The sequence below is a fragment of the Acanthopagrus latus genome, chromosome 5, assembly GCF_904848185.1.
Source record: "Acanthopagrus latus isolate v.2019 chromosome 5, fAcaLat1.1, whole genome shotgun sequence".
Taxonomy (NCBI): domain Eukaryota; kingdom Metazoa; phylum Chordata; class Actinopteri; order Spariformes; family Sparidae; genus Acanthopagrus; species Acanthopagrus latus.
In genome coordinates this window covers 22,343,261-22,365,738 of record NC_051043.1, presented here as the reverse complement: position 1 = coordinate 22,365,738, position 22,478 = coordinate 22,343,261, and the positions used below count along the sequence as shown (strand labels likewise).

Below are 22,478 nucleotides of genomic sequence, written 5' to 3'. Positions count from 1 at the left end.
TATTCTGATACCTAAAAAAGTGTTGCTGTGTTCATCATATATTAATCAAGATCAAATATCTTTAGATTTAAAAAAAAAAAAAAAAAAATGATTGCAAGTCTCTGCAGTGGCAGATAATACTGGACTGTAGAAAATTATGTGGTTCTAGTGAAGCATACAAAACAAAAACTGCTGTGACTGATTTACTACAATGACCAACTTCTGACACAGAAGTTGGGAAAGAAAAACTTGCTCTTGTCCTTCCTTTATCCAATGCCCCTGTGCCACACCATTGTGTCTGAATAAACCTTACTGTGCAGTTTTGCCCCTGATGACTACAGCTCCTGGTACCTCTGAGCCAGAACCAGGTTTACACAGGGAAGGAGATTTAGCCATGATAACATTTTCCACACAAGAGTCAAAGCCAAGTGGGACTTGCCAGAGCCAGATCAAACTCTAAATGTTTATATGTGGGATCAAAAGGCAAAGTTTGCTTAGTGAGGAGCTACAGCTCAATTGACAAATCATCTCCTCTGGCAACAGGATTTAAAAAAAGCCTTTTTATTTGAGGGGAAACTGGGAGGCACAGATAATGAATAAATGTTAGCTATGTTTGGGACTGTGATGGAAACCAGGCTAAAGACTTGCCTGGAGAGAATCAGGGGAGGGTTGGAGATGTGACTCAGACTACAGCTGACCAGAATTGAGTAAAAAAGCACGAATAGAAGAGGACAGAGGAGAACACAGAGGACAGAAACAGAAATCTGCATGCAGGGTTTCTGCAGGGTTCGCCAAGACATTCTAACGAATAGATTAATGTAATCTGGAAATCTGGCAGAAAATTGATTGAAAATTGTTACCGTATCTAGCAGAAGTGTCTGCCATATTTCTGACAGTGCTGAAACCCACAGAGAGAGACTGAACAGCCACCTGCTGCACAAAGTACGGCACTGTTTCTTCTACATTCATTCAGGAGTGGAGGACCACTACAGTAAGAATATTACCACCACAACTACAAAATGGAATACTGAACATTATAATCGTGGCAGAAGTAAGACAAACAGGGATAGATGTGAAACAAATACCAAAAAATTAACCACTGCCACCACTGCTTCAAAACAGTTACAGAGGAAACAGTGTAGTGCATTATACTAACAGGTGTTCGGATTATTTTGTCTGCCCCATCTATATCAATGAGCATAGGCTAACTGACAGAAACACCTCTCTGTGTAAAAGGACAACATCTTCTGCATGTTAATAGTCATCCACAAATCCCATAAAGTGTATCACAGAAGATTTATCATATTTTTTCACCCAATAACAACGACCAGTTCTCTTCAAAGAGGTCTCAAGTAGGCGGGACCAACCTGGGGGTAGGCGAAAGAGCAGAGTCGATGAATGCTACCTAGTATGACAGCACCACAAACTACATCCTCCAAAAGCAGCACCTCTCTAAAACTGTTCCAACAAAAACTTTGATCATGCGCATTTTACCGTGTACGCCACACATCCTCATGCAATGTTGATTAATTAAACTGTGACATAATGGCGCGTGGTAACATCATAGTGCTTGGAGATGTGTGTCATTGTGTATGTGCATGTGTACGTGCATGAGTGTGTGTACAGGGAGCAAGAGAAAACTGTTGGGTGAGGGAGCTGCAGAGCTTTGCTTTGGGGGCTTTCCACATGCTATTCAGCAAGGTCATGTGCACTGGCACTGTGGTTGTAGGTTACACACACACGCACACACACACACACACACACACACACGATAGAGTCCAACAAAGAGGTTATGATTACCCACATTTATGATGCATGAACATTTAAATATGATGAATCGCCAAAGGGAGATGGCCTATTGATCTGCGTAAAATTTGGTTAATGCAGGCAGAGACGCACGTAAAGACAGCACGACAACCTTCTGCCTTAAAAAAAAAAAACAAAAAAAAAAACACAGAACTAGAAAGAGACGAGAGATCTGACAAACATCTTGACCACATGACTCTAACCACTTCACTTCCTTTAGATGTTTCTATAGATTTTTGTAACAGTGAAACACACACACACGCGTACACACACGTACACATGTGCGTGCGCCATGCACTCGCACACACACTCAGGCAAACAAATAGAAAAAAACACTCCTCCCACACTCAGGCATTTTCAACACTGAGAGAAGTTTTCCACTCTGCAGAAGACAGAAAAACATTCTTCTCGTACAGATTTCATCCAAACAAATATAAACAAAAGGGGCAAATGATGCAAAAAGCTGTTGTGAGCCACGCTTCCTCTGCTTGCAGTCAATATATCAACATTAGCAGACTTACAGCCCCAGCTGCAGCTGTAAAATGATAAAGGCTGCATAATTAATTTCAAAAGAATATACAAGTCACAGAAGCTGAAATTTTATGATAAAATGTGTAACAAAATAGCCTTTTAATGACGTACTATACCGCTGCAGAAGAAGAAATTTGTTTGGTACGGACCCAAACAAATATCACATCAAAAGGCATCAAAATAAAAATTACCGCTCCCTCTAATTGTGAATCATATCATGCTCGCATTATCTGTCAAAGTCTTACAGGCCTAAATTATATGTATATTTCCCATTAATGTAATGGTGACCAAAACAAACAACATGGTATCCTTCATCTATCCATCCATCTTATCTCTATCTAGTTCAGAGCAGTATCAGTGGAAGCAAGCTATGTCAGACAGCCCTGACTGTTTCTTCCCAGCATCGTCCTCCAGCTCCTCCTGGGGGATCCCGAGGGTTACCAAGGCAAATTGGGGTCTGTTCTGCATCCAGCATGTTCTAAATCTGCCCCTGGGTTTCCTACAAGTTGGACTTACATTTTAGCATCTAAATCAGATGCTCAGTCATCTCATCTGGAAGTGTAAGCAAGGGGTAGAAATTTTACTCTGAGCACTTTCCAGTCTGCGAAAGAAGAAAATTTAAACTCACTGCTGTGCATATCTGCTCATCAGTTTCCTGCTCCATCTAACCCTTAACCATGAGCAAGACCCAAGACATTTAAACATCCTCACCCTCATCACTGGAGGTATTGAGTCCCAGCCACTTCACACTACGCTAAAAACCTCTCCAGATCTCACTCAATGCCACAGTCTGATTCAGCCACTAACAATGACATAATTGTCAAAAAGCAAATAGGCAATCTTAAATTAAGCAAGCAAATAATCGGATACCTTCTCAGCTAGCTCTTGATGTTATGCCTATTAACAAAGAGCCAAGACCTTGGCAGAGTTGACAGCCTACCAAGAGCAATGTTGATTTATTGCTGAAAACACAGACACGGCTCTCACTTCAGTTTCCAAAGGAGGGACACCAAACTAAGCTACCCCAGAAAGCATATATCGACTTACACCCCTTTTACGCTGGTCAAAAAACCCACTAACACCCGCTAACATCTGGCTTTTGTATTCATTGTGAATGTCTATAATCAGCATGTACTCCCATGGCAATCGATTCTGCAACTCTTGGAACTTCTGTTATCGGCTCTGGAAAAAACAATGTGTCTAATTCAGGACTTTATTGGTTTAACATCTTCTGGATGTTAGCTGATCTACTGCTCCCTGCTTTTCTGGCACATTCATGTTGACAAATGTGACACACAAGGAAAAAACATCTAATTAACTAAGGCAAACGATTCTCTTGGCTATAACCAGTTTATACAGGCTAAGTTGGGTGTTAAAGTGGTATTAATGGTCAAACACGCATAACATCAACGGTCTCCTTGAGGCTGAGAAGAAAACATGTTATCAGCATTTCTTCTTCTGAAATCTGAGGTTTGACCACAAGCCAAAACCTCTTCTCAGTCATCCTGGCTGGGAATTGCTTTCCTAGAAATCAGTTTCTGAACTAATAACTGATCTTGATACAAAATTGTTGAGGCTTGTAGATTCATTATGTTTTTAACAACATATTTCAACATACAATCTCCGTAAATCATACTGTTGACAGTATCAAAAGTTAAGAAGCTATTAAAACGCATCTGAGACCAGATTTTCAGTGCTTTTTTACTGACGGGCAGATGCAACAGGAAAGGAAAAAGACTCCAGAAAGTCAAATGTTGCCTCAGAACAGAAACAAGAAGAGGAGCTGTTTGAAACTCTGGTATTATTACTGTCAATAAAGACAGCCTTACAATATTTAGACCTTTTAGCTCATCCTACCCTTCTGCTGAAATGCTACGGAACTTAATGAATGACTTGGTGAACTCCAATTGATGAGGCTCCATTGGCCATCTCCTCAGAGGGCATGTCAGTCAAGGTCAGCAGTTCTCTCCTGCTGAGAGGAGCGTGGGCAAACCGCTGGTTCATGTAAACATTATTCACTTAGCTGGATCTGGTGTATAAACTTGTGGATTTTACCCACAACAAGAGCTTTACCATCACAAATCGGTTCATGAATCATATCATATTATATCTTGTGTTATAGCGATCAAGACCAGAAACCAGTGAGATTAAAAGGGTGGGCATAGTCTTTGTTTTGTCTGCTTATAAACATCATGGCTGACACAAGTTGAAGAGAAAGATTATCTATGATCTGCTGTATGTAGTCTACTACATCTGAGAGACTGTGATTCTTTGAAGCCTTTGGGTACATTTACATCAATGCTTTCCTTGGAAATTTGTGGTTTAAACTTGGTAGGAGCTCTCTATGACTCACTATATTCCTGACAAGAGTCGTTATTGCTGATTCTGGCTAAACGCTGGTTTCGTACTCAGTTTTAATTCACCAAGCCCACTTTCACGCAAGTGTGGTGTGTGTGAGGACTCTAATTAGGAGGCAAACTGCTATGCAATATACAAAAAACTATTTGTAGCTTAAAACTCTGGACAGCAGCCAGTGTCCAATCCACCACCAACAAAACCTTAATCACCTCTGAGTGAGTCACAAAGTCAAACAAGCTCAGAACAAAAATCCTCCTTTCTATTGAGGTTACAGAAACTAGAATAAACACCAATTCTTGTTTGCAGAAACTCAACATATTGCTTATTGTGAAAAGAGTGGCGTGATGTGGCAAGATCCACATTTCTAATCACCAACACTAACACAGGAACACATTTATCATTGTGTTCTCACTTCATTAAAACAAATCTCTTTGTGCAGCCTTGTTTATGCAATATTGTGACTGTCTTTGCCAAAGCACCTCGCTAAAAAAAATTTTCAACTAAAGTTGTTTTGCAGGGCTGCTTTTGGACTGCATTACTTTAAGATGAATGTACCTAATAAACTGGCCACTGAGTATAATCCTGCTTGCTTGGTAACTACCCAACAATGACAACAACTGCCTGCTTCCATGAACTAAGCTGATACACAAAGCACAAGAAATAGTCCTTCTCAGTACAGACTGAGCCTACATGAGAAAGGTTACGAACAGGAGGCTTCATGTTTTACTTAAAACATTACTGGTCTAAATCGAACTTCAACATCAACATACAAACACATTTTCCAGGGATCTCTCTGTTTTAACTTGTTAGATTTAGGTTATATCTGTGCTAGCGCAGAAACAATTAGTGAACAAAACCCCCTAACCGCAAGAAAACATTCAAAGTATAGAAATTTGGGGTTTTTCTCTGTTTGAAATTAATCTGTATGATTTGGACGACTGACTGGACAAAACAGGCAAATGACAGTACAACACTGGGCTCCAGAAAATTGTATTTTTCATTGTTTCCTGAAGTTATCAACTTAGCTGCCGCCCTAATCTGTGCATAACCAACCTCAAATGACCTTCACGGGGATGACAAACATGGCTGTTTGGAAATCAGGAATGTCATGCAACTGTGTCACATTACAATCAGCTCACATGTGGTGAATTTAAAAAAAGTGATTTATACATGTAAATTGCCACAAATGGTTACATAGAGTATCTTTAAACTCAGAGTCACATAGGGCTGATATTTCATTTCAAACTACTGACATTATGTTAACCAACCAGAGGTGTTGTTGCCAGACGGATTTTCACGCTCAGAGCCAACTGGATGGCTGCCACAGTTCTGGTGAAGGAGGGGTGGACATGTTCATGCAGGTCAGCAGAGACAAATTAAAAGGCTGAACCTTTGTGGCAGAAAGCCACACAAGCTGAAGTAATATATTTTACTGTATCAAACAAGACAAACAGGAGAACAACTACTCTAACGCACTGCCATTTATCACTTTTTTACTGTCTGTCAGGTAAGATGATATTCACTATATACATGTAGTGAACAGTTGGTGCACGAATATACAAGCATGCATGTGCACCCACACACATATTTTCATCCATTACATCACTCAGTCTGTCACTTCAAGGCATAATTTCTAGGTTTCGTGAAACTCAATCCCTGGAAAGAGGAAAAGATTCAACTTTGTGGGTGAGATACAAGACTGCTATGATGTAAAATGAAACTAGACTCTAAACTCTCTGAAGAGATAATCTCGGCTCTAAATACTGTTGTCAGCAGAGGCCGACTGGCCATCTGTAACTCAACAATTAGTCACTACTATCATGATGTCAACTGGCCCTTCACTTGGCCTGTGCAAATTATGAATCTCTACAGACCAAGTGTTATATCTGAACATATTTTATTGTTATGCACAGTAACGTCTTCTTATTATGCTGTTTCGTCCTGCAGAGTTTGACTTGATGAAAATTACATCAAAAACACACAAACTTGCCACAGACCTATAGACACCACGATCTCACCATGTCCTCCTCTTTGCTTGCTTCTCTATGCAACTTTCATTCTGTCTTTCTCATGTCTCCTGCTGCCTTGCGTTTCCTGTGTCTCTCTTGGTTGGTTTCATTCTGTTTCTGGTTCAGCTGACTGGGGCCCATGTGTTCAGCGCTTTAGTTGTGGTATGCAATGAGAGCCAAATTAACGCTGCATGTTGCCATATGAGAGACTGAAGTACAACAAGTAACACAGAACAGATGGACACCAGAGTCTGGTTGTTGGAAAAGTATTTTCCACTGATGTTGCAAGCTGCTCTCTCACTGTCAGTGAAAGGGGGGAAAAAAGGAAAAAAAAACAAAAAAAAAACAGCAGCGATGCAGAGAGAAGAACGCGTGAAAATAAAAGTAAATGTTAATAAGCGCCTTTGGACTTTAACTGTGCAACTCAAATTTTGTTGGTTTTAATGAGGCGTAACTCCACATTTGGTTTCTCAGTTTTTCTTTTAAATGAAGATAAAGTATCACATGACTCCGAAGGGTTAGCAAAAGCGAAGATGAAGCTTGAGCAATATATGCAAGCAAACAGAAAATTATGGATGAGAATGCACAGATAGAACAAACGTATACAGAGAGGAACCAACTCCACCAGCGACATGATACGTAGCTTAAGCACACGTACACACAGGCATTAAATTAAACCATGTGGGAAAGATTAAAGCAAGAACAGCTGGAACAAACATATGCAAAAGCACAAATACACACACAGCTGAGATGAGATGAGAGGGATGTGATTAAGATGAAGTCTACAGGAGGTTTGAGGAAACATATCCGCCATCAGACTGCAGCAGTCTGTGGGAACCCCAACTCTGGAAGACAGAATACCACGATTTTCCTGGCAAGACACTAACCTTGTCTGTAACACTGACTACTGTGAGTCACATGAAAGGAAAAGTAGGGCTTGATGTTTTAAAAACAACTACCTCTGTAACCAGCAAGTCAAAGCTGTGGAAGGTTAAGCGATAACTCCAAAACTGGAGGAAAACGTCACATTAAGATACTGAATAATGAGTGATAGCCCAAACACTGTACTTTCTTTTCAGCCCTTTGGTGTGTGGATTTAAATAATTTAGAATAACACAACACAAAGACCGGAATGGTAACTGTGTATGGGTCACGGTCTCAGTCTTTCCTCACTCAGATACAGCAGGCTAAGAGACTGAGATAAAGGATTTAAGGTTAAAGTCTCAGACAACGCACTGGACATTATGGAGACATCTGCTTGTTTCCGCTGACATGACAAGATTCACTTCTGCAATAAAACAAGTGTTTTGTGGCCTTGGCTCAGCTAATTTTCATTCCATCTACGAAACAGAACAGACGTAACATAGATACAGATAAAAACAGACAATAACTACCAATTTGAGAGGCATGTATGAATGATTACAACAAGTAGATTGTATTGGGCACATCATTATCTATAATGTCTTTACCACCGAGACTGGACTAAGTATTGACTATGAGGTTGTGAAAATATGGTTTAGGCTCCCATTAGAAGCCACAAGTCCATATGATATCAATCTTGTTTTAAGACAACCATGTTTGATTCACGATGTCATGGAGAACTACTAATCTATCCACAATTCTGTGTAGTAACAGTGACGTCTCTGATGGGTGGCGCTCGCTCCTACCATGGTAATGTTTACCCCACCAGTGAAAAGTCAATGGAAAAACTGTCCTATTGGATTTTATGCATTATGTTTGTCTCGGAATGACCAAGATTTCCCTTTCTGACATGTTGCGTTGTTGAGATGTCCAGTCAGGCCATGTACTAGTGTTTGTGAGCTTGAAGTCGATGGAAAGGAATTATTTGCAATGGTTTAAAGGGTGAGTTGTCCTTCGATCTTTCAATTATTATGTACAAGTTCTTCTACGAAATGTTTTGCTCCAAACCAGATAATTTATGGTCAAATTTAATCTTGTAAATGTTTGGCTTGGATCTAGTATTAAAACTTTTTATACAATGATTTTCTAGAGCATCACTGGAGAATCTATTAAAAAATAAATTCACTTACGTAACCAGATCTGGTGAAAAACTGGACGTAGTTTTGATTTTTTTCTTATGGAGGCAGGAAAGTGTCCTACAGAGCAGTGGTTTTCAAACGTCTTATGCCCAAGTCAATAACAAGCCAAAGTCTCAAGGCACACATGCATTCACATTTAGGAAAACAACTTCTATAGCACCGTTATCTAATCACTCTGTTCATGTTTTTAAGGATATTTTTAGGTTACAGAATTTGCCTAGAATAGGATAAATATGTACAAAGAACTGCTATAGTACAGAAAAAATTTAAACAAAAAATCATTAATTGGGCTACTTTTTGTATGGTTGTAACAAAACACCATGACAGTGGTGTGGGAACCACTGCTATAGTGCATAAATGAAAGCTCTTGCCTTGTAAATGGTTTGATTTGAATAAACAGGTTAAAGCTGCATGTAGGTCGACATTACTGTTGCATCAAACTGCCTAAGTTTTACCCCAACAGAGCACCACGCCTTGAGTGGAGCTTTCTCACGCAACTATATTATCAGTTTCCATGCAGCTTCCTCTCTTGCGCTAAATCAGCTCACTGATATTACTGCTGTTTCTCACACATGCATACACACACACACACACACACACACACACACACACACAAACAGCTCTTAATAAAAATACATACGAACCCTTCCCATTGATTACCCTATTCTGTGCAGCTGATAGACATTTGCAGCACTCAGGCATACTTGCTCACACACATACGCGCACACACACACACACACACACACACAATGAGGCCACAATTTACCCCAATTTACATCAACAAAAAAGTGACTGTACCAACTTAATATCTAACACGCCAACCCAAATGCACTGCAGGTTTGGGTGTTTAAATTGACTTCTTTTAAAGGTGTGAACACATGTGCTTTTTCTCGTGCATGTTAAAATGTGTGCATGAGTCCACAGCTCTATTTCCTTTTAAGGCCATTCTCAGGGCCTTCACTCTCTGCCCTGCCAAGTTTACACACACACACACAGAAAAGAGAGGGAGAGCAGCAACACAGGGCCTACTAAAGCAGCATCGCAATCAGCCTGTAAAATCCTACCAATGCCTTCCCATTCTGATATACAGTATTGACACACACACACGTGCACACACGTGCACGCACACGCATGCGCGCGCACACACACACACACACACAGACACACACACACACGCTCTATCATCAACTGAATTACCTCATGCTCATGGTTAAGGTTGCAGCTGGCTGAGGAGTTGAGGGCTGCTAAATATAAAACACTGCTGACATACACACTGAGACACACACATGCATGCAACGTCTTCTTCATTGACCTCAGTTTGTGCTGGAATACACACTTGCACACACCCTGAAGAGACTCCACTCTGCTTCCAGTGACCTTAGAGATGGCAGCGGCGAAGACAGCAGTCAACTGAGCCGCTCTGATTACTGGTTTGGGGATCTTGGGGGACTGGGTGTGCAAGCACATGCAGCCTTGCAGCTGGTCCCATCTGGAAATATTGCAGGGTTTTATGCCATGAGGTCTCATGTGGGGAGCCAAATGTACATATTAGAAAAAAAAAGACACCCTGCTTTGCTGTGATGAGCTGTAAAGCAAGGCCTGGGGGAAGAAAGTTTCTTCTTTCTTATTCCAAGCTTAAAAATGCAAGTTACTTAAACAAATGCATCTTAAATGTGGCTCTTTCACATTCTTTTAATGGTTGAGTTTATCACAGAGGTAATAAGCAGAAAAAATGTAACTGGCTGAAGCAAACCCCAAACAAACAGGAAACAGTGTAGGAGGCATATCAAGTCACCAAAGAGTAAAAGAACACATGAATGCTGCACATTCGTTTAGGTAGCTGATCACAAAAATGGCTCACTGGGCAAATGCTGTGCTACATTAATGCATGGAAATGCATCAATGTAGCACCGTTATAAAGACATGTTCCTCTTCACACTTTATTCATATGAACCGTAACTCAATTTCTTTGAGCTTCTTTTAATGGGTCAAAGGGCAAACTATCTCTTACCACATCTCAAAAGGTTATCAGTGTGAAACAAATGATGGAGTTTTAACACTGATGCTTCTTCTCAGCACAGGTGGAATGCTCTGTTTAGTTTTCATTAGTCAAAGCTCTGACTTGACTCATAATATCATTCTTAAGCCTTTTCAGCTCTGTTTTAAACCAAAGTCTGCTCAATATCATAGCATACTCTGTAGGTGCAGTTAAAACAAATAAATCAATCAGCAGAGACAAAGATGTGATGAAAACCACCAATTGAATGCACAGTTTTCTGAGCCAAATCTAAATGTCATCACAGCTTTGGTCTTGTTTTGTCATGTGGCAAATTGTACACCAAAAAGAAGCTTCTTAGATGCGGCAAAGCATCGTTTATGCAAACAAAACAAACACAGAGAAAAGAGATGGTTTGAAAAAGGAGGGGGGAAAACCCCTGCGACTAAAACAGCTGGAGACAGGAAATGCCTTTGTGCCTGTGTGTATGTGTTAATTTAGAGTACGTACATACATTTGTGACACAGCCTGGTAAACTGACATTAACCAACCTTTTAAAGCCTTCTGTGGGATCTACAAGATGAGGAACCTGCCAAATGTTTCAGTGCAGTGCAGAATTCTTAGAAGAAGTTCAACAAACATTTGCAAGAACTGCAGACACGCAGTCCTGCGAAACAGGCATCTGCTGTACTGAGGACAGTGTCAGATACTGATTATATGCTTCATTAATGCAGTGATGTATTTTTTACAGCAACAGTAAAATCACTAAACATTGCAAATGTAGTATGTTTTGCAAAAAACAACAATGTAAGGCTTCCCTCCATTTTGCCTACACCAAGAGCCCCAGACTCCATCATCATCAAGTCATCTGGTGACTGTCAAACTGTTGTAACAACTACAGACTGGTGTTCTGCATTTGGTGAACATGCATCCATGGACACAGAGAGTGTTATTGGATCTCCAGAGAGAGAGTTCTTGCTTTCTCTTTGTCTCTCGGATTGAGTGAGAGGTGTCTGACTAATCTCTGATCAAGCTGTCTAAACTAGGCAGAGCTGATGAAAAAACAAGATTCTGTGACAACACGGCTTATTTCTCACCTAAAATGTTTTCAGAAACATATTTCAGTGTTTGTATAGATGTAATATGATGCGGTTGCTATCAGCAGGCTTCTTTACTGTTTCCTACCTCAAAATAGACTCCAAGCCAAAACAAAGCACCTCCCAACTCGCAGAACGTCAGCCGTCAGTGGGGGTGTTTATTGGGCCAGTGCAGCGCAGTGCAGTGCATTGTGGTTGTTGCTGGTTTTCAGCGTTGTGAGCAAAGGGGAATAACAGACATTTTTCTCTGTTTTCTCTGGCCACATAACACAAATATTAAAAAAAATATTTGTGTCTTTCTATTGCACACTGAGAAGGACCAATCTAATGCAAGAGCCACCTTTCTAGCAGTGAAGCAATACTTTAAATCAAAAGGTCATAATCTAGAAAATGTTGCCCTTATTCTCTTTTATACTTCAGAGTTAGGTGAGAAGATACCACTCTCATGCCTGTGCATTAACTAAATGGCTAGGATGGGACTTAGCATCAATACAGGATGTGGCAAGAAACTGCTAGCCCGGCTCTGTCCAAAGTTAAACAAAAAAATGTTAGTGACCAACACCTTTAAAGTTCACTAATTGACACACACTTTAGTTTTAATTTGTAGTTTTGGGGAGGGGGGGTTATGTGGCAATACCATTTCTTGGCCAAACAGTCCCAGCATGAACATGATAGCCGACATGAGATTGCTCTACTGAGATCTCTCTTTTGGAGATAAAGCTATAAGCATATTTTCCATAATTTTGAATTATTCATTTAGTTTTTGTTTTGTGCACCACAGACAACAACTCCACTTACTGTCACTGTCAGGCTAAATGCTAAAATGCGATGCTAAAACCAATGAAGCATGCAGTATTTGCTTAGCAAGAATGATAGATTGTGCAGACTGCTTATGAGACAAGACAAACTGTAAATGTTGTTACTCATTTGAGATTTAAGTGTATGCAACATGAATTTTAGATATCAATGAACTGGGTACACAACCTAGCAAGCTCTAAATTCCTCTCACTGTGCCATTGATTCATAGCTATAACATTTTGTTTGTAGATAACAATAAAGACTAGATGAGCCTATGGAAGACTGTGGTGATATCATATATGAGTGGTGGTCCTAATAAATGATCATAATTACACTCACTATGTGTACATATGTGCAGTAATTGCTTGGTTGATATAGTATAAGCAAATATTTCTACCTTTGGAGGATCATAGAGCTCCAACTGGTACCTCTCCCCTCCTTCTCTTCCTCCTCCTTGAGCGTCCATAATCCTCCTGACCAGCAGGCGGCAGCGTTGCCAGGGGGGCAGAGTGTCTGAGATAGTGTCATCCACCAACAAGTACCTCAGTTGGTCCTCTTTACAGCAGCCGCTCACCTCTGACCGTCTCTGCCTCATGCTTCCACTGCGGAACCAACGGAATTGACCAAGGATGTGAGAGGCTAACCCAGTCATGAACATATGTGAGGAGGCCGGGGGCGTGGCTTCAGAGTTCAGACAAGAGGAAGAGTGGGAGGATGAGGAGGAGGATGACGCTTCCTCATTCGTAGAAGAAATCCCACCCACTCTGTCACTATTATTTGGGGGATTGTTGTTGTTGGTGGGGTTTGGGCGGCTAGGAGACAGGTCCTGGGATGAGGGGGGGCTGGGGAGCGGCCGTTTCTTGAGTAGACGTCTTACTGTCTCCCGAATCTGTTTGACAGAGAAATGTGTAATGTCGGCGTGGCCAGGGCTGGAGGCTGAGGAGCCTGAAGAGTACCGTTCAGATACCTGACGACGATCATTGCCAGAGACCTCCTCATTGCTGCGGCTACGAATCAATAGTGACCCACCGCCGATACTACGAGTTGACCCTCTGAGCACCACTGGGTTTCCAGCTAAAGGATTTCCCACAGCACATCGCAGCGGCTGCTCCTGTTCTCGACTCACCACCACCGGCTCCACTTTTGGTGACACCACAGTGAAACGAGCAGCTCCTCCGCTTGGCCGGCTCGCCTCCCGATAGTCCTGCACCTCAGACAGAGATGTGATCCGCAATCGACCCATTACGGCCTGTGATGGAATGGGAGAACCTGCCGGAGTGGTGGAGGAGGAACTACCGGGAACAGTAGAGCACGTGTTCTGGCTGAGTGGCGTGCCATCTTTGTCGACCTCGCAGCAGAAGTGTTGCTGGAAGAGGTCGGTGAACTGCTTGGAAAAGGTCTCTGGAGGGAGCACGTCATGCTGTGGTCGCTCTCTGGCAAAGCTCCGGTAGTGTTCGGCCAGCTGCTGGGCAGTGGTGATGGCGTGCAGCTCGCAGAATTCCCACCAGCCTCTCGGGGGCGCTGCCACGCCAGGGCCTCCTCCTGCTGTTGTGGTGGTGTTGGCTGGATGTATAGTGTTACCATTCATTGCAGTAACCAGACCGGCTGAGAATCACTGTTGTGAGACAAGGAAGGTTGAAGAAGAAGAAGAGAAATGGATGATTGGGGGTAAAGGGGTCAGTGTGGAGACAAAGTGGAGGGATGGACAGTTAAGAAAAAAAGAGAAAAAGACAATTGAGGGACAAACAAAGGAGAGATATGGAAATGTAATCAGATGCATGTCAAAATACTGATGAATGTTGTTCAAGAACTGGAGATCTAAAGGGGGAGCTGGCAAAACAGTTACAGCATTTCTTTGAACTATTTGAAAGTTTAAAACAGTTCAAACACTGAGGAAGGACAGCCAAAAGTCTGATTTTATCCTACTCAATCTTAAACAGTCCAAATTGGATTACATGGGACAGCAGAGGGATCTCTGGAAATCAACCACTCATAGAGTATCTTAATAGATAAGGACGGCCTCAGTTCACTCAAAGGACAAAGGACAATTAAATTTGTAGAAAAAAACAGCCAATTGGATTAAGGGCAAAGACACATTGTAAGTGCATATATTTAAGAAAAACTGTAGAAAATGTTATCCTGATGACGAAAACGAGTGACTGGACTCAGTCAAGATGACAAAAATCAGTTCCAGATTGCACTGATACAGATGACAGAGACTGCAGTATCTGATATGAATGAAGACAGCAATATATTGGACTGACACTGAATGAGGGCCTGACTGAGGAAGTACTGTTAGAAAATTTCTCAATCAACCACACTGCCTGCTTGGCCATCTGGGTGTCTACATGTGACCCTTTTCATGTTTGTTCTACTTCCCCCCCAACATGAAGTTTTCATCATGTCAAGGCTTTTACTTGGACTGTGATTGCTTGACTCGACACATCAGTTTCTTGCCTGATTTGTCTCCTATCGCTCCACTAAAAGAGTTTCATAATAAATCTTATTATACTGCTTAAAAATGGGTGTTGGGGACAATTCAAAATTTCTCAGTGCCCCTTTAGCTAGTTAATCAGTTGCTGGATTTTTTTCTTAGTATTTCTTGGCCATGTTTGGACTTTTTTTTAATGCAACAGGAAGTGTAGGGACATAGAGAAGAGGGATGACATGCAACAAACTTCCTGGCCTGCTGGTCGTTAAACAGAAATTGTGATTATCAGCCTACAGGGGAGAGGGTTGATTGTTTGTCAGCAGGATTACACTTTAAAACACTTAACGGATTTCCATTAAACTTGTTTAACTAACTTTCGGTATGGATCTGGTGTTTATTGACATTTTTGCTAATTTCTCAGGGAATAATGCACAGATCTAAGAAAATCAGGCGTACTAGTGGTTGGCTTGTATGACTTGACTTCTATTTTGCTGGAGTTTTGGAGAACTTCCCTGTAGAAAAATTTCCACCAATTTTCCGCATTCGTGTCAGCACCACACTGTTATCATCAGTCTGGACAGAAAGGAGTCAACAACATTAAACAGTATTATTCAACAGTTATTCTACATATGCTCACCTATCCACTGTGGTTAAAAAAGTGCTACTTCTGCATATATAAAGAAAAATGAGAACTTGGTATAAGAGTTTACCACATAGTTCAGCATAAAGAGGAAAGAGGACACTTTCCAAGGTATTCTAAGAGAACCCTTCCCTGTTCTCCATCTTTTCAAACACCCTCTTGCCATTCCCTTATGTGCATACAATGCTGACCCTGAGTAAGCTCAACCCATAGCTACAGTACAGACAGTCAGTAGGAGTACGGATGCATTTTCAGGAACCACAACAGGCCTCAGCTGATGTAAATGTGGAGATTGTTGGTTTATGCACGCAGCCCATGGATGATTCAATGTTGTATCAGCCACACAACTGATACTGACACTACTGCCATATTGATTATATACGAACCTTTATATGTGGTTAAATTACATTTCAGCAAGAGGTGTCAGGAGATAACACTGTCTTTAATAGAAACTATAGCATGACTGCAATTATAGTTTTTGCATAGGATAGCCTTTAAGATCAAAAGTAGTGAAATAATGCAGTATCTCACCATTAAAAACTCACTGGCAGGAGAACATTAATGCCTGAAGAAACTGAGGATGTATAAAAGATCTAAACATGCATCATATTACATCTGCAGTTCATTTCCATAGTGATGTACCCATGCTTCTCATAAATGAGCTGTTGAATAAACTAACAGTAAGATCAGCTACAGCAGAATCAACAAGGGTTTATCAATCTCATTCTACAACATGTGCTTACAGTACATACCATCTTCCTTCAGTGCAGCTGAGAAGAGTCTCTTCTAAATACAGGAAGTATGAGTGTGCGTATGTGTGCATTTGGGGGTGTGTGGGGGGAGCCATAGACTTTGGTCCAACAGATCACAGAAAACCACAAGAAATATAAGGAGGGGTCTCTGTGTGTGTGTGTGTGTGTGTGTGTGTGTGTGAGTGTGTGAGTGTGTGTGGGGGGGGGCAAACATGGAGCAACATGTCTCGTTATCTCTCAGCTAACATCTCCCTCCCTCTCCTAAACGACGACATTTAGAGAAGAAAAGCAGTGAATTCTTGAGATCGTGCCACGCATCAAAGCATGCTGTTTTTTCATCAGTATCATCAAGTGTACCAGGGGGACACGTACGTCAATGAGGGAGCGAAAACTTGGCAATATGACATATTGCGTCACTTAAGTTCCTGGATGTGTCCTGTCACAACAACTAATTCCCTTCCTGTAGTTTTCAGAGCATGCTCAGTGCATGTTCCCTTGTGCCCCTCCAGCTGGCCCCCCCAGAAGACTGTTTCTATCTGCCTGGCCAGCCTAGCGATGACTCAGCACTGACTGAACGCACACACATATACAGACACACACTTCCTCTTGCCGTATCTCTCTGGGGGCTTGGCCGTCTCTGTTCCCATGGTTTTTTCCTTTCTTTTGATCCTCTGTGTCCACTGGAGTGAGGATCTCCAGATGTGTTTGGATTCATGCTTCCTTTACTTTCACCTTGACTGAGAGTCTAGCAGGGTCAAAATGTGAGGGAAAACAAAAAGACTAAGACAGTTCTGTGTCTCCTCCAGGACCTCTGACCTCAGCTTGGTGCTCTGTTATCATATTATTGCTTTGCTAGACAGCATTCAGCGGGGGATGACAGAAAAAAATGGGCCAATTCAAAACACACTAAGTTGCAAATGGAAAACATTCCTGCACAATAGAGCCAAACTCCCTGCATTCCCTCCGTTCTGTCTTCCTCACCTTACTCATCACTCCCTCCTCCTCCTCCTCTTTCTCAATGCCTGCATTCTTCACTGTGACACACACACACATGCGTGCACGCGCGTGCACACACACACACACACACACAAAGAGATTACTTTATTCGTCTCTCATGTTCTTTACAGAAATCTGGCACAGCTTTTCCTGCAGCATCAACGCCACAAGCAGCCTGCAGCCTAAGTGACTAATGTCGACAACAGTTGCGGCTTTGTTGGCAAGAAAAAAAACAACAGTTTATGAAACAGGAGGCCTTTTTTATGATATTCATATTTTTCAGAAACACTAACAGTACAATTCAAAACCATAGATTGGCAAATATAGTATGATAACTGTCAATTTTCATACCACGGTATGCCTTAACTGTGCAACTGAACTCTGACTGAAACTGCTTAGGCTGCAGCTCAGCCGCTGTTGTTTAAAATAGCAGACAATAACATCTATAATACTCAGAAGTCATTTGCCTTTAATGGACAGATGCACGAGTCAAACAGGTGCAAGAAGAAAATAGTCACTACCAGGAAAGGGGCTTGTGACTGACTGACATTTAAAGAGAACAATCTCTTCATCTGCACCTCTTACATGAGGGCTAATAGATGTGAATATAGATCAATTTGTGCATTATTTTGATTATCAATTTAATTTTTCACGCAGAAATTCCAATCATCCCCTGCGTCCAGCTTCTCAAATGTGAGGATTAATGGATTTTTAACATGTACTTGTCATTGTAAAATGGAGTATATATCTGTTGGATCAGACAAAACAAACAATTTGAAGAAGGAATTTGTGATGAGAACACATTTTTCATATCAACATATTTAGACTTTGACCTGAATTGTTTAAAGAAATAATTTTTAGACATAGGTGGGTTTCAAAGAGAATATCAGCATCAAATCACTTTCCTTTCCTCATATCGTTCTATCTCCTGACACCAGAGGTGGAACTAAACTTCTAAACACTTCTTTACTGGGAGCAACCAGAAGCAGATTTTAATCAAGCAGGAAGGGAAACAGGATGCGTGAAAGACACACGTGAATTGATCTTGTCAGCATGAGTAACCTCATGACTTGTGTCAGCTCACTGAGTTGACTCTTAACACAACACAAGCTTAAGGGAGGGGGGGCGCGTGTGGTGCTGTGGTATGTAATTGCACCTTAATGCCCAGACACCATGAGAGTAGAGGTAGCAATGGGCCTGTGGTGGCCAGGAAACCCTATGTATGCATTTTTCTAAAACTAGCATTTAAAATAAACTCAGGGGGCCTGTAATGCAAATATAATCATGACCACTGCAACATTTCAAAAAAGAGGGGAGATGGCATTCACAAAAAAAACCCTAAAAAAAATAAGAAAACAAAATCTACAAAGACGGACAAAGACTTGGGCTTACACAACACGTAGAGAATTATCAGTGCTGCTGGTGGAAGCCCTGTTGCAGGGAGGTCCTATTTATATCTCAAGAGCTTGGTATCAGCTCTCACACACCACTGTGTGCTCCCTGTTGTCCACAGCAGGGAGCAGCTCTTGTTTGATGAAATGGACACACATACACACAAACACACACACAAAGGCACAAAGGAGATCTCTGCGCTTTCAGGTATTCATAACAGGCAGCAACTGCCATGGACGCATATTAATGCCAGTGCAAATGTGGCTTCAGATGCAGTACTTTAAATGGCCACTGCTTGTAAAGAGAGGCTCAGACTGGGTGGAAACAAAGTCCTTTTAGGCAAGTGTTGTGTCAAAGCAGCCATCTTGGCAACAACCCTAGGTTAGCAAGACCAGACCCCTATTTGAATGAATGGGGAGACAGCCAGAACTTTTAATGGTCCCTGGGACAAAAAAAAGAATGACCCCTTTGATTAACCTCACCTCTCTTGGTAATCCTGTGCATTAGTCTGAGATCTTCTGTTATGCCTATTAGAAGTCTGTCTGCAGTCACACCAAATTAGTTGAAACAGTCTTGAATCTCAAATGTCTGCTCCCGTCAATGCCACAACGCGATTTTCAGTTTGGTTATGATAAAGCAGACAATTGGGTTCTGAGGGAAGACGTGAGATATGGGTCAAACAACTGCCATCTCTGGCCATCTATGGAGACTTCCTTATTCAAAACGCTTCCCTGGTGGAAACCAATGGAGAACACCACCAACCTCTTCAGTAATGTACCAGATAATTTGGTTTTAATAGCTTAGCCTAATCAATGTCTTGTAAATTATGTCTCCGTTATGTCGAGGCTTAGTGGGGGAATTAAGTGTATGTAAGGGTGAATCTATTGACATTGGTGGTGGTGGTAGCTACTGCCATCTAGAGCTAAAATGTAATTTCAATCAAAAGAAAATTAATTAGGAACTATTTTGATAATCTATTTATCTAAATTAGTAAAACAAGGCCAAACACATATGGTGCTTGCCTCTCAAATATGAGATATAGCTGATTTCACATGTATTTCATTATAGTACACCCACTCTCTAAGTTTTACACTGTCAAACATAAAAATAAAGCATGAAGAGGTCATTTTATAGGTAAAATCATTGTCAGATTAATCAATAATAATCTCTGGTTGCAGTACTACTAATAACCTGCATATACCTGCATGTTCTTACAGTCCTTTTTGTTTTCACACACACATAAAGAGATAGATGTATATATAAGCAACTCGCCTGAGAATGTGGACACCTCCATGTGCTGCTTGGTTGTTCATTACTACAGAAATAGGATGTGCTCCTAATCATCATAGTCATTATATAAAATGCAATTTACAGCAAGCCACATCCGTCTGACCTTTATATAGCACTGGCCTTATTACCAAGATCAGCCGGATCCAATCTATTGCTTACGACTCAATTAGTCTGCATGGCATCAAGGCTCTCTGAGACATCAAACACTCCCGTTTTTCCCATAAAATCTAGAGTGGAAAAATAAATACGTTAGGAAAAGAAAAGTGGCAACATGTGCTGCACAACGTCAGGGATGAAAAACAGATTTTGTTACCACCTTTGAATTTTCATTCTCCGATTCAATGAATGAATCACAGAGCTAGGGATACATTTACAAAGGCGGAGAGAGTAAGTCAGTGTGTGAGTGTGGGAGTTAGGGGGTTATCAAAAAGAGAGGGAGGAGGGAGAAGAGTCAGACAAGAAAAGGAAGAGGAGGGGACAGAGAGACAAGAGTCACAGGGATCATCAGGATGAGAGGATAATGAGAAGGCAGGCAGGAAGTGAGAAAAACAGAGCAGAAGAAAGGCGTGATGGGAGGTGATGGCGCCAGGTTTGTGGGTGAAGGTCCAGGTGGCAAAGCCAAAGAGGAAGAGGGACCAGAAGATCTTTGCTACGCTCTGCCTGGGCAGCAATCACAGCAACAGGAAGCCCTGCCCTGCCCTGGCAAGCAGTGTGCAGCACACACATGCAAAGACACTGTACAGACAGACAGACACACACTAAAATGCACTCTTACGTCAGCAGTGGAAAGAGTAATTGAATATCAAAGCACAAAGGCTGTTGCTTGAATGCATTTCTAATTCATTTGTGTTGAACGCCGAGAATACACACATGGATGAGACAGGTGGCACTGAAGAATGACAATTAAAAGGTGTTGGTCTAGGATATGAACATAACTCAGTTCTTGCCAGATTAACTTGAGCCAACCTTCAGTTTAGCATAATGACTGACTACAGTGGGAAGAATCTTGCCTCTCTCTGTCCACGGTAGGGCTGCTACTGAAGACAGCTTTCAATATCAATAAATTTGCTGTCTATAGAAACCATCCAATATTGTGAATAAAAAAAAAAATCAGCCCCCCTAAATGTTGTCATGAAGCACTTGTGAAAAAAACATGTTATTGTAGCATTATACTTCACACTTTTTCAACTTAAAGTAAGTTTTCCTATTGGCACATATCAGAGAACATATTTGCTGATACCAGTATATCTGAAATATGCCAATATCTGCCAATAATACAACATCGGCCAACTGATATACTAGTCTGGCTAAAATATAAAGGCCCATGTATTATGGAAAACTCACAATTTTTACCATTCCACTCTTCGAAAGCTCATCATATTTAGGTTTTTTGTTTGACCAACAGTCCAAAATCCAAAGAAAATATTTTTTTTATTGCATAAAATGAACAAAAGTTTAAATAACTAGCCTAGTCTGTTAAGAAAGCAGTTGTCAAATAGTAATGTTGTTTTAGGCTATCAAAGGTAACACGATACACCTCACAGCCACTTCATAGCTCACAAATGAACACATTATATTTTGTTATCGAAGTCTGTAAAACAAACAAACAAAAAAAACTGTAAAAGTGACAATTCACCTTTTATGGTGGGTTATGTGCTAAGCTATTTCTTGACCTGGATCAGTTGCCAGGCAACCAATAGACACTCCAGGAAGTTACTGGTCCCAGCCACAAAGCAGTCAGCATGTCTCCTGATATTCCGGGAAATCGCAGCAACCCAAAAAAAAAATTCAGTCATCTCATTAGCTGCATGTATACAGATTGCTGACCAGGTCAAAGCTCAAACTGAAATTCAAATTGTACTTTATGGCTCTCCTTTGGGCATTGCGTGCGGCTTGGCTTTATGTTGCACCTGAGTTTAATGAGGCCAAACATATTTGCTTTCTCTGCAGTAAAACAATAGCTCACACAATTAAAAAGCAATTCCACTGTTGATCATTTGCCTTCATTTACAGGATACCTTGCCACTCCAAAACAGTTTGAGTCAAATACTTCATACACATTTACAGACTTTTGCATGAGAAAACAACCACTTAATTACAGTGACTAAAACCCCAAAAATAAAACCTGTCTTTGTGTGGTCAGAGTTAGTTATCCCTATTATTAGTCCACCTCTTATAGGAAAAATAATTTTACAGCACTGGCTCTTATTTACACTTCAACACTAATAAACATCAAACATCTGCTTGAATAAAGCTTAACCAACAGTGGACGCCAAAATCATTATTGTCCTTGCCTTACATCGACACAAAGTTTTAGCAAAATCCAAGCATGACATCCATGAC

General features: G+C 41.1%; 1 protein-coding gene across 2 annotated transcripts in view; it reads right to left on the bottom strand.

Annotated features, from left to right (window-relative positions):
* Window positions 1-22,478, bottom strand: part of sh2b3 (SH2B adaptor protein 3) — a 55,387-nt gene that overhangs the window by 24,975 nt on the left and 7,934 nt on the right. For both annotated transcript variants that reach the window (XM_037097389.1, XM_037097388.1), the window contains one exon: window positions 13,032-14,249. In XM_037097389.1, coding sequence (XP_036953284.1) covers window positions 13,032-14,222 — 1,191 coding nt within the window. In that variant the 5' untranslated portion in view covers window positions 14,223-14,249. The remainder of the gene's footprint in view (window positions 1-13,031; window positions 14,250-22,478) is intronic.